This window comes from Nipponia nippon, unplaced genomic scaffold (assembly GCF_047370975.1).
Source record: "Nipponia nippon isolate SJK-2023a ecotype South Korea unplaced genomic scaffold, ASM4737097v1 scaffold_32, whole genome shotgun sequence".
NCBI classification, from domain to species: domain Eukaryota; kingdom Metazoa; phylum Chordata; class Aves; order Pelecaniformes; family Threskiornithidae; genus Nipponia; species Nipponia nippon.
The window spans coordinates 2,761,499-2,781,128 of record NW_028262350.1 but is presented as its reverse complement, the minus strand read 5'-3'; the positions used below and the strand labels follow the sequence as shown (position 1 = coordinate 2,781,128).

At 66.7% G+C, this 19,630-nt stretch overlaps 1 protein-coding gene across 5 annotated transcripts in view; it reads left to right on the top strand.

Annotated features, from left to right (window-relative positions):
• ARHGAP23 (Rho GTPase activating protein 23) overlaps positions 1–19,630 on the top strand; it is a 37,711-nt gene that overhangs the window by 2,710 nt on the left and 15,371 nt on the right. For 2 of the 5 annotated variants that reach the window (XM_087770334.1, XM_087770335.1), the window contains exon 2: positions 17,010–17,189. In XM_087770334.1, the coding sequence (XP_087626460.1) occupies positions 17,010–17,189 (180 nt within the window). Of the gene's footprint in view, positions 1–3,292; positions 3,505–11,812; positions 11,943–13,323; positions 13,844–17,009; positions 17,190–19,630 lie in introns of those variants that run through there. The other 3 variants (XM_087770333.1, XM_087770336.1, XM_087770332.1) reach the window with 3 other exon arrangements.

Sequence of the window (19,630 nt, the reverse complement as noted above, 5' to 3'; positions counted from 1 at the left end):
GCGATGGATCCGCTCAGCTAAACTGGGCGGGGTGGGCAGCAAGGCGGGCGGCTGCCTTGGCGGCGGGAGCCGGGATGGTGATTTTCGGGTGGATGGTTATGGAATGGGGCGTGGGGTGAGCGGCGATGGCAGCTTGGGGACGCCCTGCAGGGGCAGTGTGTGCCGACCCGTCCCTGCACGTGGGGACGGAGGCGCTGGGTGTTACGGGGGGCTGCAAATGGGGTCTTGGTGCTGGGTGGGGCTGGGGGAGACAAAGAGGGCTGGGAGGAGGGAGGGAGCATCGGCTGGCTGGGTGCGTGGTGGCACCCCGCTCCTTGGGGACCCCTGTGGAAAAGCTGCCCCAGGAGTGGGGCTGGGGTTTGGGGGCTCTGCTTGAGCCCCTCCAGACCGTGCACCCAAGAACGGGGATTGCCCCTTGCTGGGGACGGCTGCTTCTCCCTGACTTCGCACGAGGGTCCATTCCTGTCTCTGTACACCAGAGAGGGGGGGTCAGGGCCACCAGCTTGAGTCGTGTCACCTCCCCGGTGATGGTGGCGCTGGGGAGGCCACGTGCGGATCCAGGAGTCTTGGGGTCTGTGGCCAGGTCCTGCTGGCAATGGCTCTTCCACGCCGGGCTCCTGGCTGGCCCGCGGGGGCTGCCGGGAGGGCTGCAGGCAGGACGTGTCCCTGCGTCCCCTCGGGGGGGGACACAATGAGAAGGACCCTCAGGAGTGGTGCTGTCGGGTGGAGAATGGGAGCGGGTGGCCAGTGGGTGCGCCCGGGGGGGTGGCTCTGCTCCTTCCCATTGACCGGCCACCGGGAACGACTGGATGTTGGTCAGGTCAGCCCTGGGTGCCAGACCCGGCTGGAGGGGACGTTTCCTGGAAAGTCTCTCTGGAGAGATGTCGCGGTGGAGCCAGCTGGGCTGGCGAGTCCTGCCGCGGTTGGGCAGGGCGAGGGCAGCTGTCCAGCGCATCCCGGCCGGACCCGGAGCTGCTCCGCTCTGCTGCAGGCAGGAGGTGGCCCAGGCAGGGGGGCTGGGGACAGAGGGACCCGCCGCAGGGCTGAGGGGTGCTGAGCGGGGGCGGAGGGTGGCCGGAGACGGGGTGCGGGCGTCCGGCTGCGCCCTCGCAGGGAGGAAACGTCCCGTCACTCGTGTCCGACTGTTTGTTCCCTCCAGCTGCTGGGACGGTTCCTGAGGCCGGGGCAGGGGACAGCGGTGGTGGCAGCGCTCCCGCAGGTCCCCCTCGGGCGTTGGCACCCGCATGTTTCCAGAGAAACTTCCACCTTCCAGGTCCACCGTCCCACCCCCCTGTTGCTGTGGATGCTGTACCCCAGGGCGGCTGTTTGAGCATCCTGGGATGGCTGACTGTACCGTCCGCCTGTGGTTGTGTGTCTGTGGCTGCCTGCGCAGTGTGCGGAGGGTGAACAGCGCTGCGGGAGCCGCCGGCCAGGCGGGATGTGCCCGTAAGCAGGATCAGGCCCCGCGGCCTCTCTCCAGCCCCGAGTTCCCAGTGCTTCCGCGGCAGCGGCTGCCGGCTGGGTCATTTATTTTTTTTCTGGTGGTGCTGAGGTTTCTCCAGGCACCCGGAGGAAGTCGTTGTTGACACAGACTTTCTAATTGTGTCACGGAAAACTTGTGCTCGGCGGCTGGGTCTGCGCTGCGTGGCACGGGCTGGCATCCCCGGGGCGTGCGGGGCAGCGCGGGCAAACCTTGGGTGCGGGCAGGGAAATGGCTGCTCAGGAGGGGCTCGGCAAGCGGGTGGGAACCAGCACCATCCTGGCCTGGCACAAGCAGGAGGTCGCGTGGCTCCGGCATCCACCCTGCGCCCCAGGGTGCTCTGCGGATTTATGCCTGCAAGCAGCCAGCCCCCACTGCTCACCCCGTTGTCCCGTGTGTGGAGCCCTGTCCCCGCTAGGGACCGGGGTGAGGACGGTGACGCCCACCGGCAGCAGAGGAGCCATCTCAGAGTGCTGCGGCGGGAGACTGGGAGACCACCCCGCTGTGCCCTGGCCTGAACCCCCTTGGGTTCAGCCCTGTTGGGTTCGGCCCTGTTGGCCTCTGGCCAAACCCCGGCTCCAGCCCCGGTGCTGCCGCGGCTGTCCGTCCTCCCCACCCTGCGTCCGTGCGTCCCCGTGGGCTGTGGCCGTCATTCCTCCCTGGTTTCCTGTGCCTCCTCCCGCTTTCCCGTCACATGTGGCTCCGTTTTCCCTCCGGCGTTGCCCCCCACCACCCCAGGGCTGGCGCTGGGTCCTGGCCGTGCCCGCCGCGTGCCTCAGCCGAGCCCACGGTGACTCAGGGCTCGTGCCGCGGCGTCGCGGCTGCCTGCCGCCACCAAAGCGCCTTTGAGGTGCCATTTGCACCCCGAGACTCAGGTGTGGGAGTTAATTTACTCGGTGGCTGCTTAATGATGGCTTCAGGATGCTCTTCTGCCATCCAAGCGGTCTGAGCTGGGCCAGGCCCTGTCCAACTGTCCCACTGTCCCCGTCCTTCTGTCCGCCAGGCCGGGCTCTGTCCGTCTGTCCTGCTGTTTCCTGTCTTTGCTGTTTCCTTTCCCCGTGGGTCTGTGTCAGCCTTTGTCCCTCCGTCAGCCCTAACCCGGGTGTTTCCGTCCCCGTGTCTGCCTGTGCCAGTCCCCATCAGTCCTGTCCCCCATCCTGGCGTTTCCTGTCCGTGTGTCCTTCCGTGCTCCTCCTCCCGCATCGCCTGGTCTCGGCCTCACCATACCAGTCCCTGTCCGGTTGTCCCTGTCCTGCTGTCCTGTGATCCCTCTGCCCAGTCCCTCTGTGCCTGTCCTAGTTGGTTCTGCTCCCTGTCCCTCTGTCCCGGCTTATCCTGTCCTGGGTGTCCCCTACCCATCCCTGTCTTGGTTTCTGGATGTCCCTGTCCTGGTCCCTGGGTGTCCCATCCCTGTCCTGGTTTTTGGATGTTCCTTTCCTGGTCCCAGTGTCTGGGTGTCTCCTGTCCATCCTTGTCCCGGTCCCCGGGTGTCCCCTGCCCATCCTCGGGTGTCCCGTCTCGGTCCCGGTCCCTGGGTGTCCCTTGCCTGGTCCCGGTCCCCGGGTGTCCCCTACCCATCCCCGGGTGTCCCGTCCCTATCCCGGTCCCGCTCCCCGGGTGTCCCCCGTCTGTGCCCGCTCCGGTCCCGGCCCCGGTGCTCCGGCGCTCCGGCAGTGCCGGTTCCAGCCCCGGTGCCCGCGGTCCCTCCCGCCGGGGCGGGCCGTGCCGTGCCGCGCCGCGCCCCGCCCGCTCCCGCCCGCCGCCGCGGGCGCCCGGAGGAGGCGGAGCCGCAACCGGGGCCGGGCCGCGGCCGGCCCAGCCCGAACCGAGCCGTGCCGAGCCAAGCCCAGCCGGACCGGATCGTGCGGGGCCGGGCCGGGCCGGACCGCGCCTTACTGAGCTGAGCCGGGCTGAGCTGAGCCGAGCTTTGCTAAGCCGGGCCGGACCGAGCCGAGCCCGGCCGCCGCGCCCCGATGAATGGGATCGCCTTCTGCCTGGTCGGGATCCCGCCACCCGCCCCCGCGGTGAGCGGCACTGGGTGGACTGGGGAGGCTGTGGGCACAGGGACTGGGGGAACTGGGAGATACTGGGGGTGCCGGGAGCAGGGACTGGGGGTGCTGCCAGCGTGGGGCTGTGCGTGGTGCTGAGGTCTGGCAGTGGGGCTGGGTGCTGGGCGATGTCCGGGCTCCCTGGGGCCCACGGGCACCGTGGGGATGGGACCGGGGCCGAGCTGGCGTCCTGGGGTCGGGGGCAGCAGGGCTGGAGGGGACTGGCCACCCACGCAGAGCTGCGTGCCACAGGCAATGCTGGCTGCCGTGACTCGTCCCAGGTGGCCGGGGCAGGGCGACAGCGTGGCAGGGCGGTGGGGCTGAGGCGCCTGGCTCCGTCCGTGGGGCTGGAGGCGAGACCCTGGGGCTGGGCTTCCCCTTTGCCAGGACAAGACCTGCAAACGCCCACGCGTGCTTCCTCCGAAACTCCCGGCTGGGCTGTCTCCTTGTGGGTCCAGCTGCTCCGTCCCTGCCAGCTCCCGGCATGGGGCAGGCAGCAAACTCTCCCCAATGTGCCCACAGCCCCTCGAGATCATGTCCTGCCCCTACGTCTGGCTCCCCCAGCTCCGAGCAGCCCCGTCCTCGAAGCAGCGTGGGTATTTGCAGCACCGCTGACCCACGCTGTGGATGCTCCTCCTGTGGCGTGGGCACCGGCATCGCCCGGCAGTGCCGGACCGGAGGGCGCTGGGGTGATTCCTGTCTCCCCTGGGAGCAGCGTGGTGCCAAGGAAGGCCAGCCCGGCCGCCAGCTAAAACCCTATTTCCTGCCCGTTTCGTGCCAAATCCCGCCGAAGGCGTTGGGCGGGGATGGGGACGGTGCTGGGGGACCTGGGGCTGGGGTCTGGTGGCGGGGGGCACGCCGGGGTCGGGCCCGGGCGGGGATGCGGGCCGCGATGTCGGCCTGGCACAACGCCTGCTAATTTGAGCAGAGGTTGCACGTCCTCGCCCCAGAGCTGAATTTGGCCTCTCTTCCTCAGTTCCTGGTTATTTGAACTCGGCTTCCCCGGCCCAGCGATGGGGCTAATAACCAGCCTCAAAGGATTAATTGGGGTGTGCGAAATGGTTCAGATATGAGGAGTGCTGCTCGTTGCAGCGGCTGAGCATTAATCATGGTTTCTCTTCAGATTCCTCCCTGCTTACTCCGTACCGCTGAGCACTGGCGTTCGGATTTTCAAGGGGGGTTCAAGTCTCGAAATCTGCTCTTCTGCTGCATTTTTGGAGTGAAATGTGCCCTCCCGGGGGGCAGCACCTGGAGCGTGGGGGCTTCATTCGGTGCCCACCTCTGCCCCCCGCTCACTGGGTGGCTTGGGGCACTGGGTGACTTGGGGGGAGTGATTTAACCACCGCTGCCTCCCCCTGCGTGTCCGGTGAGGATGGTGGTGAGGAAGGCGCTTTGCAATCCTCCGGCGAGGGTTTTGTGCTGCGTAAGCACAAATCCTGCCCGATGGCCGCCCCCGGGGCTGCGTGGCAGAGGCTGCGCCCCGCCGTCCCCAAGCCTTCGGCTGGCAGCCGCTGCCCTTGTTCCTGCGTGGCTGCTGCCTCCGTTCCTATTTACCAGCACTGCTCGGCAAATTGAGTTTCTTAATGCCTTTTTTTTTTTTTTTTTTTTTTTCTTCCCTTTCTTTCTGAACCCTGAACTTGAAAGACAGGAAAAGCCTGTGCTCGGGGCTGCTGCCGCAATCCTGCCTTGCAAGCGTGAAACCTGGCACCGGCGCCAGGCTGGGGCACGCGGTGCGATGCCACGCCGGGGTCCGGCTGGCCACATCGGGGTTTTCGGAACCACGGATCCCCAGCCGCGCGGAGGGCTCCGACCTCGCCGCCGCTGTGGTTTTAACCTTGACGTGTATCACGCGCTGTGCCCGGCTGGGAGCTCTGGCACCCGTCTCTTGCGCCGCGGCGGGACTGCTGGGTGATGTGTAGTGTCCTAAACCCCCCTGGGGCTGGCAGCACTGCCCGGGTGCCGTCACCGACAGCGTCAAATGCCAAGGAACCACTGCCGAGCGTTATTTAGGGCTCGGGGACCGTGGTCTTCAGGGGGTTGACTTTGAAAATCTGGCAGGGGAGATGTGGTGACAGCTCTTGGTTTGGGGTCAGAGCGTGGGGGCTGGCTCACGTGCCCCCCGTGGGGTGTGGGTGCTGCTGGGGTGCAGGTGGGTGCTGCGTGACCGGCTCCCAGGGGCGCTTGGAGACGGCAGCTGGGGCCTCTCCCCGGTTCGTGAGGAGCCGCTCGCTGGGGGAATACACAGAGGGACGCGGGGGTCATGCTGGGAAGCCACCGAGCCCCAGGGATGGTCTTTTATTCTCATTAAAGGGGGAAAAAAAAAAAAAGATTAGGTTTCAAGTCGGTGCCGTCCCATTAATAAACCAAGTTTGTCTTCGGCAGGCAGCAAGACCTGATTTAAAAAGGAATGGAGATAGATGACCTATTTTAAGCTCTCAAGTTGGAAAATATCGACCTGGCTGCCTCTAGGCCGCGAGCGGCGGGGCCGGCTGTGCGAGCTGTGCCGCGCCGCGCCGCCTGCTCCCAAAACCCGTCCGGCTCTCCAGGAGCCGGCCCGGCTTGGGATGCCCCAGGTTGCAAACCATGGTGGCTGCTTTAAACCTGCCGCCAACCTCCTGGCCACGTCCCAAACCTCTCCGGCGCTGGCTCAGAGCACCCGAAGCGGCTGACTCCTTTTCCGCAGCTGCTTATCCCCAGGATTTCATTAAATCTTCCCTAATTGCCTTCTCAGGCCGCGCCGCAGCGCGAACACCTCTGCGATGCGGCTGCGTGTCGTAAGACCCATGGCGTCGCGGTCCGGCGGGTCGGTGCTGCCGCCTCGGTGGGAATCGGCCACGTGCCCGGCGGGTTTGGTCTCTGCCGTGCGAAGCCCTGGGGCCCCCAGCGCCTGGAGCAAGTTGATTTCCCAGGGTGGGAGGATGCTGGGGTGGGTGGGAGGAGGGGTCGGTCCCGCTCCCCAGCCGCGCCGGAGGGATGGCTCAACGTGGCTCCAGCTGCTGAGCCTGGGAAAGTGGGAGCTGGAGGGCAAAGCTGGAGCGGGGCTCCCCCGAGGGAGCGGGGGTGGAAACCCGGGTTGAGAGCCATCGCAAAGTGGCTGAAATGAAATGCGGGTGACCGTGGGGACCGATCCTGCTCTTGCCCTGGGATCCAGTGGGGTCCCCTGGCCTGCACCTGCAAGCGCTTTGCTTGCTTGAGACCCCGTTGCAGCAGGAGGAGCCAGGGCTGTGGCAGCCGTGCCCGGCCTGGGATAGGGAGTAGGTTCCTGCCACGATCCCCGAGCCCAGCCCTGGGGGGCCGGGTCCCCCCATGACGGGCAGCCAGGCAGGTCCCGGGGCTCTGGGACCCCCCCTGCTCTGCCGCCCGTGGGGCACGACTGGCTCTGCCTTAAAATATCCACCATCGGTGGCACCCCCAGGGCAGCACCCACAGACCGTGCACCTCGGGGTGCAGGCGTGGGGGTGCCCGCAGCGGCCGTGCCCCCCCGCCAGCCACCCCGACGGCAACAGTGGGTCCCTTGATGGGGCCGAGCGCGTGGGGCAGCCCTGGGGCGGGTGGGACGGAGCCCGGTGGCTCCAGGGGACAATCGGGCTATTGTGGCACATAGTGGGCTCTTTTTCTGCCGTGCGAGGCGGGGGGCCGGGCTGCGGTGCCAGCGCTTTCGGGATGAAGCGTGGTCCCCGCTGGGGCTGGCGGTGACTGGTGTGGTGCCAGCAGTGGGACGCCGATGTCCCTGGGTTGGGGGGGGACAGCGGCAGGGCAGGGAGGTGACGGGGGGGAGATGGGCTGGCCCTGTCGCTTATGGATGCATCTGGGCTGCAGAAAAATGTTAGAAAAAGCCATCGGGTGTTGGTGCTGGGGCTGCAGCGGGGCAGGAGGTGCTGCGGGAGCACGGGCATGGCTCTCGCCCCGGGCCCCTGGCCTTGAGCGAGGCAGGGGCTGGAAGGAGCAGGCAGCCTTCCCCCTGACCTCCCCGGATAGGATTTTCCGCCGCGGAGAAGCAGGAGTGGAGCGCAAGGTGCCTCTCGGAGCCGCCGGAGGAAATGGCTCATTGTTAGCCCTGCTGAAAAAAAAAGAGACCCAAAAAATTGCAATAATGAGGCCAGCTTCTATTTGAGGGTTTCCATGGGAAAAACAGGAAACGGAATCCTGTTACTTTTCTAGGGCTTGCTGCCGATAACGGCGTTTTTAGGACAGGACAGAGAATGAGGAGGAGGAGCTGGGGATGAAGGCAGCCCCGGCAGCGAGCCCTCGTCCCCTCTGCTCAGAGGCTCGGTCCTGTTTCCTTGTGGGCTGGGAGATAAAACCCCTTCTTGGCGTCGCTCTGGGTCAGTGTTTCCCAGCCTCTCCGGTGAGCCGGCGCGGGGGCCATCAGGCACATCCCCACTGAGCTCAGACCTGGTGTGGCGGTGGTGCGTGTCCCCAGCCCTTGTCCCCTCCTCGGAGCCACCTTCCCCGCCGGTACCGTGTGTTAAGGATGAGCCGTGTGGGCTGGGGACCCACGGCACCCGGGACAGAGGGGGCCGGCACAGGGGATGCCCTGGGGGAAGAGGCCACGGGGCTTCACCGCAGGAGGGTGACGCCATCAGCGCCATAGGGAGCCACTGAGTTAACGGGGGACGCAGCATCCCCAAACCTGCCTCCGGCCATCCCGGCTGGCAGAGCTGCCCCGGGAGGAGGCCCTGGCAAGAGGCCCTGGGAAGCCATGAGCATCCCCCAGCCCTGCAGGTCTGTCCCCTGCGGGTGCCTCTGCCCCGGGGCTGCAGATGCTGCGGTGGGCTCCCGCAGGCAGAGCGTGGTGCTGGGCATTCGGGAGGGCTGAGCTGGAGCCGCATCGTGATGCAGGGCCGCGAGCGGAGGTGGCGCGTGAGCCGGCAGCGTGGGCAGGCTCCATGTGTATGCACTCGCATCACTGTGGTGGCATCAGCCTGCATTATGGCTACTGGTATGGCTGTGAACGGGGATGATTCTACCCCAGGAGCTTGATCAGGGATGCCAGCAGTGGTGGGGACCAGCACGGGCAGCGCCACGTGGCTGGAGAGCTGCGGTGGACACCAGGGCTGGCAGCCTGGCGAGGAGAGGTCAGGAAAAAAGGGGACAAGGCTCTCTGGCTGCATTCCCAAATTTCTCTCGATGTAGAACCAGAGGCGCCTCAGCCGGGTGAGCCAGGGCCCTCCGGAGCTGCCGCTTTGAGACACGGCAGGAGCGAGAGCCCTGTGGAGCTGGGGCTAGTGTCCCTGGCGCAGAGGCTGCCAGGAGGGAGCTCAGTTTGTCACGGTGCAGTCAGGAGGGGACAGAGCCAAGTGGGGACCCGGCACGGGCTGACGACGGGGCTGTGAAGGAGACGCTGTCAAGATAAAAGTTTGCATTGGGAAGGAACAAGGCGATTTCCTTCCCCGCGTTAACACCCAAACCGGAGCGGGAGGAACGTCAGAGAGCCGGTTTGCGGCTCCTCCAGCCTCCTCGCTGCTCCGCTTCTCTTTGGCACTTGGCTTGGTGTCACCCAGGCAGTGTCACCCCCCTCCTGGCTGCTTCGGGCGGTGGGGATGTGGGTGGGGGTCCCCAGCCAGGCAGGTGGCTCTGGCGTGGGGTGGGATTTGGCAGCGGGTCAAGCCGTGCCCTTGGCAGCGCCCATCCAGCCGCTCGGTGCTGCCAGCCCAGCGTCTCCCGTGGGACCCCTGTCCTGTGCTGTCCCCGGGACTGGCTGTGAGGACGGGGAGCCCCACGCTCAAGCCGTGGGTCCTGGCGGCCATCTCCAATTCCCCTGTGAGGTCTGCGGGGTTTGCCTGGGCGCAGCGGTGCTGTGAGCGGCTCCGTGGGTGCTTGGGTGCTGCTGACAGCCGGGCGGTTGTGAGGCCAGTGGGAAAAGAGGAAAAGCTGGGCATCTTAGTGGATGCTCAGAGCAAACCCTGCTGGGATCCCCCCTCCTGACAGCTGAAAGTCGTCCCCAGGATTCCCACCCTGCCTACAGGCCGTGCATCCATCCCGATAAGTCCCTGCCCAGGCTGGGATGTGGCACGGGGGCTGCCGGCAGCCTGGGGGGTTACTGGGAAGCGCCTGGGGGGTTTCTCTCCATCACCGAGGTGCTGCTGCCTCCGTTTCCCAGTGCTGCTGCCTCCGTTTCCCAGTTCTGCTGCTCCTGCGTGGGATGTGCATCCGCTCCCCAGCGGCTCCCAGCCCACCTCCCTCCCGCTCCCTGGGGGATGCAGCTGCGCTGTGCCGGGGCATCCCGGGGGATGGAGGGGCACACACTGGCTGTGTGCAAGCAAGCACACCCCCAAATCCCCGCTGAGCTGCAAAGCTCCTCAGCCCTGGTTTGGGTTAAGGAGAATTAAAATGCTTTCTCCTGCGGGGTGGTAATCCTGGAGCCTGGGGCATGGCCAGGCGGGCTGCCCGGCTGCTCCTGGTGCGGTCACCTGCGTGCTGCCTCCTGCCACCGCATCCCCTGGGCCAGGTCCTGCTGCCGGAGCATCCCCGCTTTGCCCGGGGTGCATGGGGGGGTGCAGGCAGCCCCTGCCTGCAGGGAAGTGTCAGTCTCGGCTCCCTTCAGGGGTGCTGCCTCCCCAAATGCTGCCTGAGCTGGCCCGGACCAAGAGGTGCGGGTGGGACCCCCGGCCCCCCTTCCCCGCCGGGACCCGCCGCAGGTGGGAGCAGGCAGCGGCTTTGCCATATAAGGGCTGGAAATCGGTTATTGTCTCAACATGGCTTTCTCCTCCCTGAAAATCCTATTAAAACCTCATTTTTCTGACCCTAATCTCAGCTCGCTGTTCGGGAGGGATTAGCGTCTGCCCCCCCCGCCCTGTGCGCTGCCGGCTCCATGCCGGAGAAACCTCCTTCCCGCGCGGAAAGTGGTGCCGGAGGAGGGAGGTTGGGGCCGAGCCCAGCACGCCGTGGCGGCGGCAGGACCGGCAGCTGCCTGTCCCTCTGTCCTCTGTTCCTGCCCGAAGCGTGACGTTATCCTCACTGTGTGCCAGGAGTTGCGATGGCCCCGCTGGCAGGGACCCACGGCTGCAGCTGGCGGGGCCAGGACATGGCGGGGGGTGTCACCACCCCCCCCCCCCCAGCCAGGACCACCGGGTCCATCCCGGGGGTGTCACCAAGGTCCGAGCAGGGTGGGAGAGCGCCAGGAGCCATGGGGCAGGGGGGTGGCATCGGTGCAAAATACGGGGAGCCCCCTGGTAAAGGCAGCGGTGCCTGGGGTGCTCCCTGCCTCCGGGGCAGGGGAGGGCAGAGGCAGGCAGGGGGCTGGGGCAGTGCTGCCTTTGCACGGCTCCTCCGTGCCTCAGTTTCCCAGCAGGTTTGGCTGGGGGTGTGGGCAGGGAGGGGATGCCGGCAGAGGGCCCTGCAGCCTGCCGGCAGTGTGGGCGCGTGCACGCGTGGATGCGTGTCCCCACGTCTGCGCGCCTGCCCCGGCATGCTGGCAGCGGCGGCAGTGCATGCTGGGAGCACGCTGCCTTCCCCCTTGCTCCTGTTTGGCTGCGTATTTAGGACACTCCTGTGCAAAACACAAGTATTTTGGAAGGCGTCCAGGCGCGCTCACATTCCTCAGGGTGGAATCTGCCCCCGCGAACGCCGCCTGACCTTTCCCGCTTTGGGCTGCGGGAACAATCCTGGGGCCCGTCCTCCCCTCGACACCCCCCCAGGGGCCAGGGACCCCTTCTCCAGCCAGCCCCCGCACCCCCAGGCTGCTGGGGCAGCTCCTGCCTGTTTGCTCAGTGCTGCCAGGAAAGACGTGAGCGGAGGTAGCAGGATCAGACCCGCCGTCCGCGGGGCAGCCGGCACTGCTCCAGCTGCCCCGGGACCCCCGGCCGGAGCCAGCCCGCCGTGGCAGGCTGCTCTTCCCCCCTTTCAGCTGGAACGCGAAGCCCCCCCAGTGCTGCTCACACCGACAGTTGTCAGCCCTGTCTCGCTGCCCCGTCCAGGCAGCTCTGCCTGCTGGGACACGCCGGCAGCTCTGCAGGCTGCCTGTCCCCGGGGCGGAGGCGTGGGGCAGCCCCCGGGGCGGCTCCCATGGGAGACCCCTGGTACACGCACCAGGTGACGTCGGGGTGGCCCAGGGGGTGGCCAGGGGACAAAGGCAGGGATTTGGCTCCCACGGTTCCCCATCCCAGTTTCTTCCTGGGCTGCCAGCACGAGGCTCCAGGACGGTGTTATGGGGTGCGCTGGGGGGTGTGCAGCCAGGTCCCTGGGGACACGACTGCCACCGAGCCAGTTGAGCCAGCCCCCTGGCAGGGCTCGGGGCAGGCGCTGGGGCTGTTTCGGGACAGAGCCATGGCACCTCGGCCAGGGTAGACGCTGGGGACGTGCCGAACGCCGAAGCACTGCCAGCATGCAGGGGGTCTACGTGGCATCGCACCCTGGGCACTGTCCCCTCGCTGGTGTCCAGTGCCAGCCCGGCTGGTGGCTGCGGGAAGCGGGTGCGTGGCTGGTCCTGCTGATGGGTGGAGGGGGACAGAGGAGAGGAGGGGGCTGTGGTGAGCGGGAGCGGGCTGGCTGGCCCCAAGGCTGCGGGCTGCAATCCCAGCAATGCCCGGCATTTCCCCGGCGCGGCCGCACGTGCCTCTCCTCGGCCTCCGGCATGGCAGGAATGTGGCGCGGGACCCCCTTGTGCGGGGACGGGGACAGGGACAGGCAGCGTGGGGGGAGGCAGGGCAGGGGGACGCTGCCCACCCACAGCCCCTGCCCAGGTCGGGTGTCCGTGGGCCTCAGGCTCACTGTGGTGCTGCTGTTTTCCTTATTCCTCCCGTGTTTTGGCCGCCGTGGTGGAGAGCGGCTCGGGGGGCATGAAGGGGGTGCGGGGTGGGCCGGGGAAGGGTGGTTTGTCCCCCTGGAGCCCCCGGGCACCAGTGACGAGGGTGGTTTGCTGTCCCTGCCTGTGGGCTCAACACTGGGGAGCCAGGATTGAACCGTGGGGGCTGGTGGCTCCGTGCTTGGGGGACAACAGGGACCCGCCGTGCCTGCAGCCTTGGGTATCCCACCAAACGGGAGATGGGGCTGGGGGGGCTCTTGGTGCAGCTCCTGGTGGGAAGTGTCCTTGGAGTCACTGCCCTTTGCCACAGGCACCGAGCAGGGGGGTCGGGGGGCTGTGTTGGTCCCCGGGGGGCTTTGTCAGTCCCAAAGGGGCTGTGCTGGTCCCCGGGGTGCTGTGCCAGCAGAGCCTGGGGCTGGATATGTGTCTCTGTGGCATGGACTCTGCTGGGTGCTGGGGACAGAGAGGGGACCAGGGGTGTCTCGGAGTCCCCACTGGCTCCCCCCTTGCAGAGCCCGGTGGTGGCTCGTCTCTTGACCGAGCAGGGGGGACACTTGCCACACCCGCAGGCTGTCCCCCTCCCTGTCCCCGGCATTGCCCTGTGCCCTGTGGAGAGCAAGCAGAGGAAGGAAGGAAGGGGCCGGGAGGAGGGAGAGGAGGAAGCGGGGAGGGTGGGATGCTGCCCGGGGTGATGGAGGAAGAAGGGGGCGGATTAAAAAAAAAAAAAAAAAGAAGAAAGAAAGAAAAAAGGGAAAGTCTGGGCAAAGTGACACCGCAGGCGGCAGGGGCTGGCTCGGCGCGGGGGGCGGTGGGCTGGGCACGCTGATCCCTGCCAGCAGCTGGAGCCCCAGCCCGCCAGCCCAGCCAGGGCGTGTGGCCGCCCGCCCTCCGTCCATCCCTCCATCCCTCCATCCCTCCCGCCCTCCGTCCATCCATCCCACCCTCCGTCCATCCCTGCACAGCACGGGTGGCTGGGTGGGGGCCGGCTGCCGCCCGTCGCGCCAGGGCTGCATTGCTCGCAGGGAGTGTGAGCAAGCGTGCGATTGTGCGTGCAGCATTGCCGGGCTGGGAGCACCGCACGGCGCCCGAGCCATGCGAGACTGTGCAGCTGGCCCCCCACCGCCCCCGGCAGCCGGTCCCCGCCACCGTGCTGCCCAGCTTGGGGGCTGAAGCCAGTGAAGGAGGCGGTGAGCCCATGGCTGTGCCGGCTGCCGGCTGAGAGCCCACGCTGCTGCACCTCGCCTGCCGAAGCCGGGCCCAGACTGTGGCCGCATGGTGGAGGAGAGCGTGGGCGGAGGGGAGTGGGGGTCCCGGCGGGTGCTGCGGGGCCCCCCGCGGCCGCCGCCAGCCCCCAGCCCTGTGGCGGTGGTGAGCAAGGGGCTGTGGAGCGTGGAGCGAGCCGGCAAGGGCTGGCGCTTCGAGCGTGCCGTCGGGGTGGACTGCAGCTCGCCTGAGCCCCGCTGCATCTGGCTGAGCAGCCTGCGTCGACATGCCGCCGCCCCGGAGCAACGCTGGCCCCCGGCCCACCGGCCTGGCCACGCACCGCCCCGCACCGACAAGTGCCGCCGGGTGAGAACCGCGTGCCGGGGACGCCAGGTGTTGCACCTCGTTTTGGGGGGGGGGGGTGCTTTGCAGGGGAGGGCAGGGGATGGGGGGCTCCCCCAGTGCAGGGGGCTGGTGGAGCTGGGTGGGGGGTGGCTTGGGGCAGTGTTGGGGCTGTCACAGCTCCCGGGCAGCTGTGTGTCCCCTTTGTCCCCTCCCGTGCTGGAGGAAGGGCTGGGGTCAGGGTTGGGGCTCGGGGGTCCGGGCTCCTGCCCTGACGGTGGCCATGAAGGCAGGGCTGGCAGCTGCCGGCAAGGACAGGGCTGTGCCCGGGTGTTTGGCTCCTGCTGCCCTGGTCGGGAGGGAGGACGGATCCTGCCCCCCCAGGAGGGCTCCGCAGGACCCAGGGAAAACACTCCTTCTGCAGGAGTGGGACACCAGCGGGAGCTACCTGTCCCATCGTGTCCCCATGGGGGAAGTGAGGTGGCACGGTGACATGGGGAACAGGGACCCTGTGACACCTGGGCTGGGGGGCAAGGGACCTCGCAGGCATTAGGGCCATCTGGGCGCAGGGGTCCGGGCGGGCAGCGTGCCCAGCGCTGGGCTGTCACAGCCGCTTGCACGAGCCATTCCTGCAAGGAGCAAGGGGCTCCCCCGCATCCTCACTGCCCGCAGCTCTCGCAGGACGGGGCCTTGGGGGAGCCAGGCTAATGAGCAGGACACAGCTGGGGGGAGCACAGCAGAAACTGCTGGGCTGAGGTTAAAATAAAGCCAAAAAGCCGGGAGGTAACTGGCTGCCTGTGGGGAGCGGGGCTGGGGTGCTGGGGACAAATGGCCGAGGTGACAAATCAGGTGTCAGCCCCACTGCCGGGGGAGCTGGAGCGGCTGCGGGGCCATGAGCCAGCGCGAGGGATGTCCAAGCCTGCGGCTGGGGGCTTTGCAGCCCAAAAAGCTCCAAGCCAGGGTGGGTGAAGAGGGAAACTGAGGCACAGCGGTCCAGGATGGTTTGCTCTGCTCACCCACTTGCAGGGCCCTTTGCAGGGTCCCTCTGGGTCTCTGCAGCGGGCGACTTCCCCCGTCGGGCTGGGGTGACAAGGGGGAGCTGGGATCCAGAGGGGGAGAGGCACCACATTGAGGCTGTAAAAATCCCAAAGGAGACTTAATCAGGGCAAGGTGAACGCCCATCCTTGGCAGTGGGGTCAGGGCACTGGCTCCCTACGGGATGGGAGCATTCCCAAGTCATCCCTCCTCTGCCGTGAGTTACGGGACCTTGGAACGGAGTCGGAAAGCAGCCTGGGAGGGTTGTTTGCGATGCAGGTATCTCCTCTTGCTCGGCTGAAAGGCCGGATTCGGGCTCAATGGGACCAGGGCCAGGGGACCACCGATGCTGTAATGGGTACATCACAGCTGGGGACGTGTCCTTGTGTCACGGGCGCACCCGTGACACAGGGACACATCCCCATCCCCGCCAGTCGGTGCTGCCGTTGGTGTCTCCACCGATCCTGCCCTCTCTGAGGCTGTCTGTGCCGGTTAAAATCAGCAGGGCACATTCAGCTGTCAGCTTAAAAATAATCCGGCGAGCCGGCGGCCGACACAATGGAGGGCGCAGATGGGGACAGGCGCCGCGCCGGGATGCTCGTGGCCCGGGGCAAAGGGATGGGGGTCCCCGTGGGAGTGTGGGGCGCCCATTGCCATCTGGTTTTGGGTCACCGATCGGGGCGTGTACGGTGCAGGGAGGGCTTGGGGGCTTATGGGGAGCTTTGCCCCCCATCTGGTGCTGGTAATGGTGTATTCTGGCTCTCCTCTGCCAGTGTTTGGAGCATCGCAGCTCTCTTTATGTTTTGGGGTGTCTGTGGTGTCCGCGAGCGTCCAAAGCCCTTGTACCCCCCGCGTTTGCTCCAGCGGTGGTGGAGTGGGTCTGTGGCTACCGTGCCAGGGCAATGCCTCGTAGGCTGCAGTTCCAGAGCCGTGCCCTCACCACGGGGACCCTATCCCCAGGGGGACGGGACCTCCAGCCCCACCTGCAGCCGGGCCCCGTGCGGGACGTGCCGGCCCAGGGGATGCAGCCTGGCCCTGCCGAGCTGCCCTCAGATTTCCCCACCGGCAGCGAAAAGGCCCACTCAGCAGAGGCACAGACAAAGGCTTTTTGTGCCTCGTCTCTTTGTGTGTCCCTCTCCCTCCCCACTCCCCATCCATCGGTTCAACCGAGACACCGCCTGAATTTTAACACTCTCGCCCCGGGATGGGCTGACTCCAGCTGCTGCAGCAGGGAAGGAGATGGCACTTGGGCAGGACCCCGGCAGATCCCCTCCTGCCCGGCTGCCGCTGCCCTGCCTGTCCCTACCTGCTCCCAGGTTGCTGATTTCTCCAGTTTTAGTGGAGCTCGGCACTGCTGGGGCAGCGGGCAGGGCCCTCTGCTGCCTTCAGCTGTGGGGCTGCTCCCACCTCAGCAGGGCTGGCGGATGCACAGCCAGATGTGCAGCCAGATGTGCAGCCACGGAAAGCAGCAACATCCCTCACCGGGGCTGTGCTAAACCCTCCCAAACCCCGCCAAGGTCTCGGGACTCCTGCTGTCTCCCAGCTCCTTGCCCGGGTGCCAGGCGAGATGCCCGTGGCTGCTCTGGCTCTGCCGTGGTGCCGTTCCCCCTCCCAACAGCAGCCCCGGGGGCTGTGGGATGGAGGCCGCGTCCCTCTTGGCCCCATCTGCAGCTCCAGGCAGCGTGCCCTGCCAGTGCCCAACACGGTGCCAGGTCCCTGCCCCGTTTCGGGAAGCATCACTCATCCAGCCACCTCCTGGGCGGCTCTTTCCGGCTTGCCCGAGGTTATTACCGCAGCGTCATCGGAAGGGGACTTTTTGTCCCCGACCCCCCCATCCACCCCCGTCTCTCCTGCTGCGCTGCCTCCTGGGTCCCATCCAGACCCCCAGGCACAGCTCATTTCCTCTCCCTTTTTTTTTTTTATTTCCTTTCCATGCATCTTCTCCCAAAAGGTCCCATATGAGGAGCCTCGGGGGATGCTGGTGGGGTGGTCTTTGGGGGCTGAAATTTGCTGCCGCAGGGCCAGGAGTAGGGAGGGGGTTCCAAGGAGCGGAGCAGCTTTTCCAGCAGATTTCAGCCCCCAGCATGGGATTTTCAGGGGGCTGGTTGGGGGGCTGACTGCCCAGAAGTGACATCTTTCTCCTTGTTCCCTACAGCCAACACCGGGCCGGAGAGATGGGGCATCCCCGAATGCCAACGCACCCCCAGAGGGGCCCTTCCCCTGGGTGGGCCCGAAGACGGTGGTGCTGCGGAAGAGCTCGCAGGGGGGGTTTGGCTTCACCCTCCGCCACTTCATTGTCTACCCCCCGGAGTCGGCGGTGCACTCCACCGCCAAGGTAGGGCTGGGACCTGGGGGGACTGGGCTGGACTGGGTGGTCCACGGGAACTCCCAGAGCAGCTGGAGGGGGACTCCGAGGTGCCGTGGTTGGGTGCAGGATGCTTGTGTATGGGCTGGGGGTGGGCAGGAGGAGTCTAGGGAACCGCAGAGAGGACCATCCATCGCCTGCCTTGTTGGGGTGCCTGGGGCTGCCCCCACCCGTGGGTGGCCCTGGGATGGAGGAGCCTGTGGAGCTGCTGGGAGACGTGCTCTGAGCAAGCAGTGAGTTGGCAGCATCTTTGGAGATGTCCCAGAGCCTTTCTGGCGGGGGACACGGCTGTCTGCGGGAACGGAGAGAATCCCTCAGCTCTGAACGATGGCTCCGGCATCCCTGGGAACGTCAGGAAAAGGCACTCAGAGCCCCCGAGGCCAGGGAGAGGCTCGGCGCAGCGGGACATCGCTCAAGCCAAAGTGAACCATGCATGGCCACCATGAAGGCAAGCCTGGGAGCAGGTGCTTTGGTGGATGCTGTTCAAGCCCTTCATCACATCCCTCCTCCTCCTCTCACCAGCATCAGCTCATCCTTTCGAGCACAGGGAAGTGCTGGCAGGTCCTCGCCCAGCGAGGGGCACATGCCCAGCCCCGCCAGTGCTCACCGCCTCTAGCGCAGCAGATTTTTGCCTCCCGATTTCCTGGCTGCCAGTGGGAGGCTTCGGGCTGGATCTGCCCCGGGACCCAGCAGCCACGATCGTGTCTTGGCTCAGCTGCAGCCCGGACCCTTCCCAGGTGCTGCCTTCTGGGGGGAACCAAACCCCGAATTGGCCGTCACCTCCTGTGCCCTCTGAGCCGTCGAGAAGCCCTGATCTGGGCAGCACCTTTCCCCTCTGGGATGGAAGGACCCTGCAAAGCCACCCAGCAGCTTCCAGTGTGGACCATGCCTTCTACACCCAAAGCTGACGAGCCAGCTCTCCTGCTGTGCCACCTCCAAGTCCCTGGGGTTTGAAATCCCCTTCTTGCTCCATTTTCTGTAGCGGCAGCTTCATGCAGATGAAGGGAGAAGCGTCTGGGAGCTGTGTGGTCCGTTGCTCCAGTGTGGGCAGACCTGGATGCTCCCATCACCCCCAGAGCTTCGCAGCTGCCCACAGCCCCACGGCTCCGGCTGCCCCACGGCTCCGGCTGCCCCATGGCCCGGCACTCGCTGCCTCCTCTCTGCAGGCTGGGAGCTGCAGTGGGAAGTGAGTCACAGGGTGGGGAGAAGCAACTCGCCGGAGTCCCCGCTCAGCGTCCTCCGTCACAGCGCTTTTCCCAGGCTTCTTATTCTGCTTCCCCAAATCCTTCCTGCCTGCGCTTTCCTGCCTGCAGCGGGAACATGGACCCGACCTGTCTCCAGCAGCGTGACTCTGCAAAGGAGCTGTTGTCGTGGGGATGGCTCGAACCTGCTCCAAACCAACCCACTCGCTTCCACCTCTCCACCGTCCTCCTAAGGCATCCTCCAAGTGCGAGGGACTGATCCTGCCCTGTGGCGCTGGGTACCAGGGCTGAGTCCCGCCAGGGCGGGAGCACATGGGGCTGCGTGGGAAGGAGCCAGATCAGCGCCGGGAGGTGGAGATGCTCTTGGAAAGGGGCTGGGAATAGCTCCCGGCACCCGTCTGAGCCGAAGCCAGTGCTCCCGGGCCGGCGGGGCAGGGTGCGGCATGGCTGGCTCAGCACCCGCGGGTGCCGGCGGGTGGCCAGGTCCGGGGGCTGAGTTTCGGTGGGGTTGACTCAGCAGGGAGGGTGATGGCAGAGCCACGTTCACCGTGCCGTGCTTTGGCACCGCCGCACCCAGGCTCAGCCCCAGCCCTGGGAGCAGGGCTGCTGGGCTGCCCTGGGGGCCGGGAAGGGCTCCAGGGTGCCACAGGGTGAGGAGGGGCAGGGAGAGGGGCGAGTCTGTGCCTCCAGGGGCCATTGGTGGCCCCATGCTCCTGCCGTGACACCGTGGCAGCCACTCGGTGCACGGGCAATGGTGGCGGATGTGTGCTGAAGCCACAGGACTTGGCTTTTCCTTCCCACCATGCAATGGGCACCATGGAGAGATGCTTCCAGCTCCCTCCTCCTCCTCACCGGGAACACTGGGACGGAGACGGGTCCCTTCCCAGCACCCTGGAGGGACCTGCCCTCCCTGGGGACATGGGGACTGTGTCCCCGCTGCCATGTGCTGGCTGGGGACTGGAGAGGGAGCTGTGGCTGGCAAAACCTCTTGACTGGAGCTGAACTCGTGCCTCCCCTGGTGACGGCAGGATCTGGCACTTGTGGAGTGAGAAATCCCCTTCCAGGTGCCTGGGTCCCTCCATGGGACCCACGCATGGGGCCGAGCAACCCAGGGTGCAGCTGGCTCCCTGGCAGGGGTGGGGGCTCGGTGGCATGGATGCAGCCCCACGTGGGTGCCAGCACCCTGTGCCCTGCCCCAGCTTGGGCACC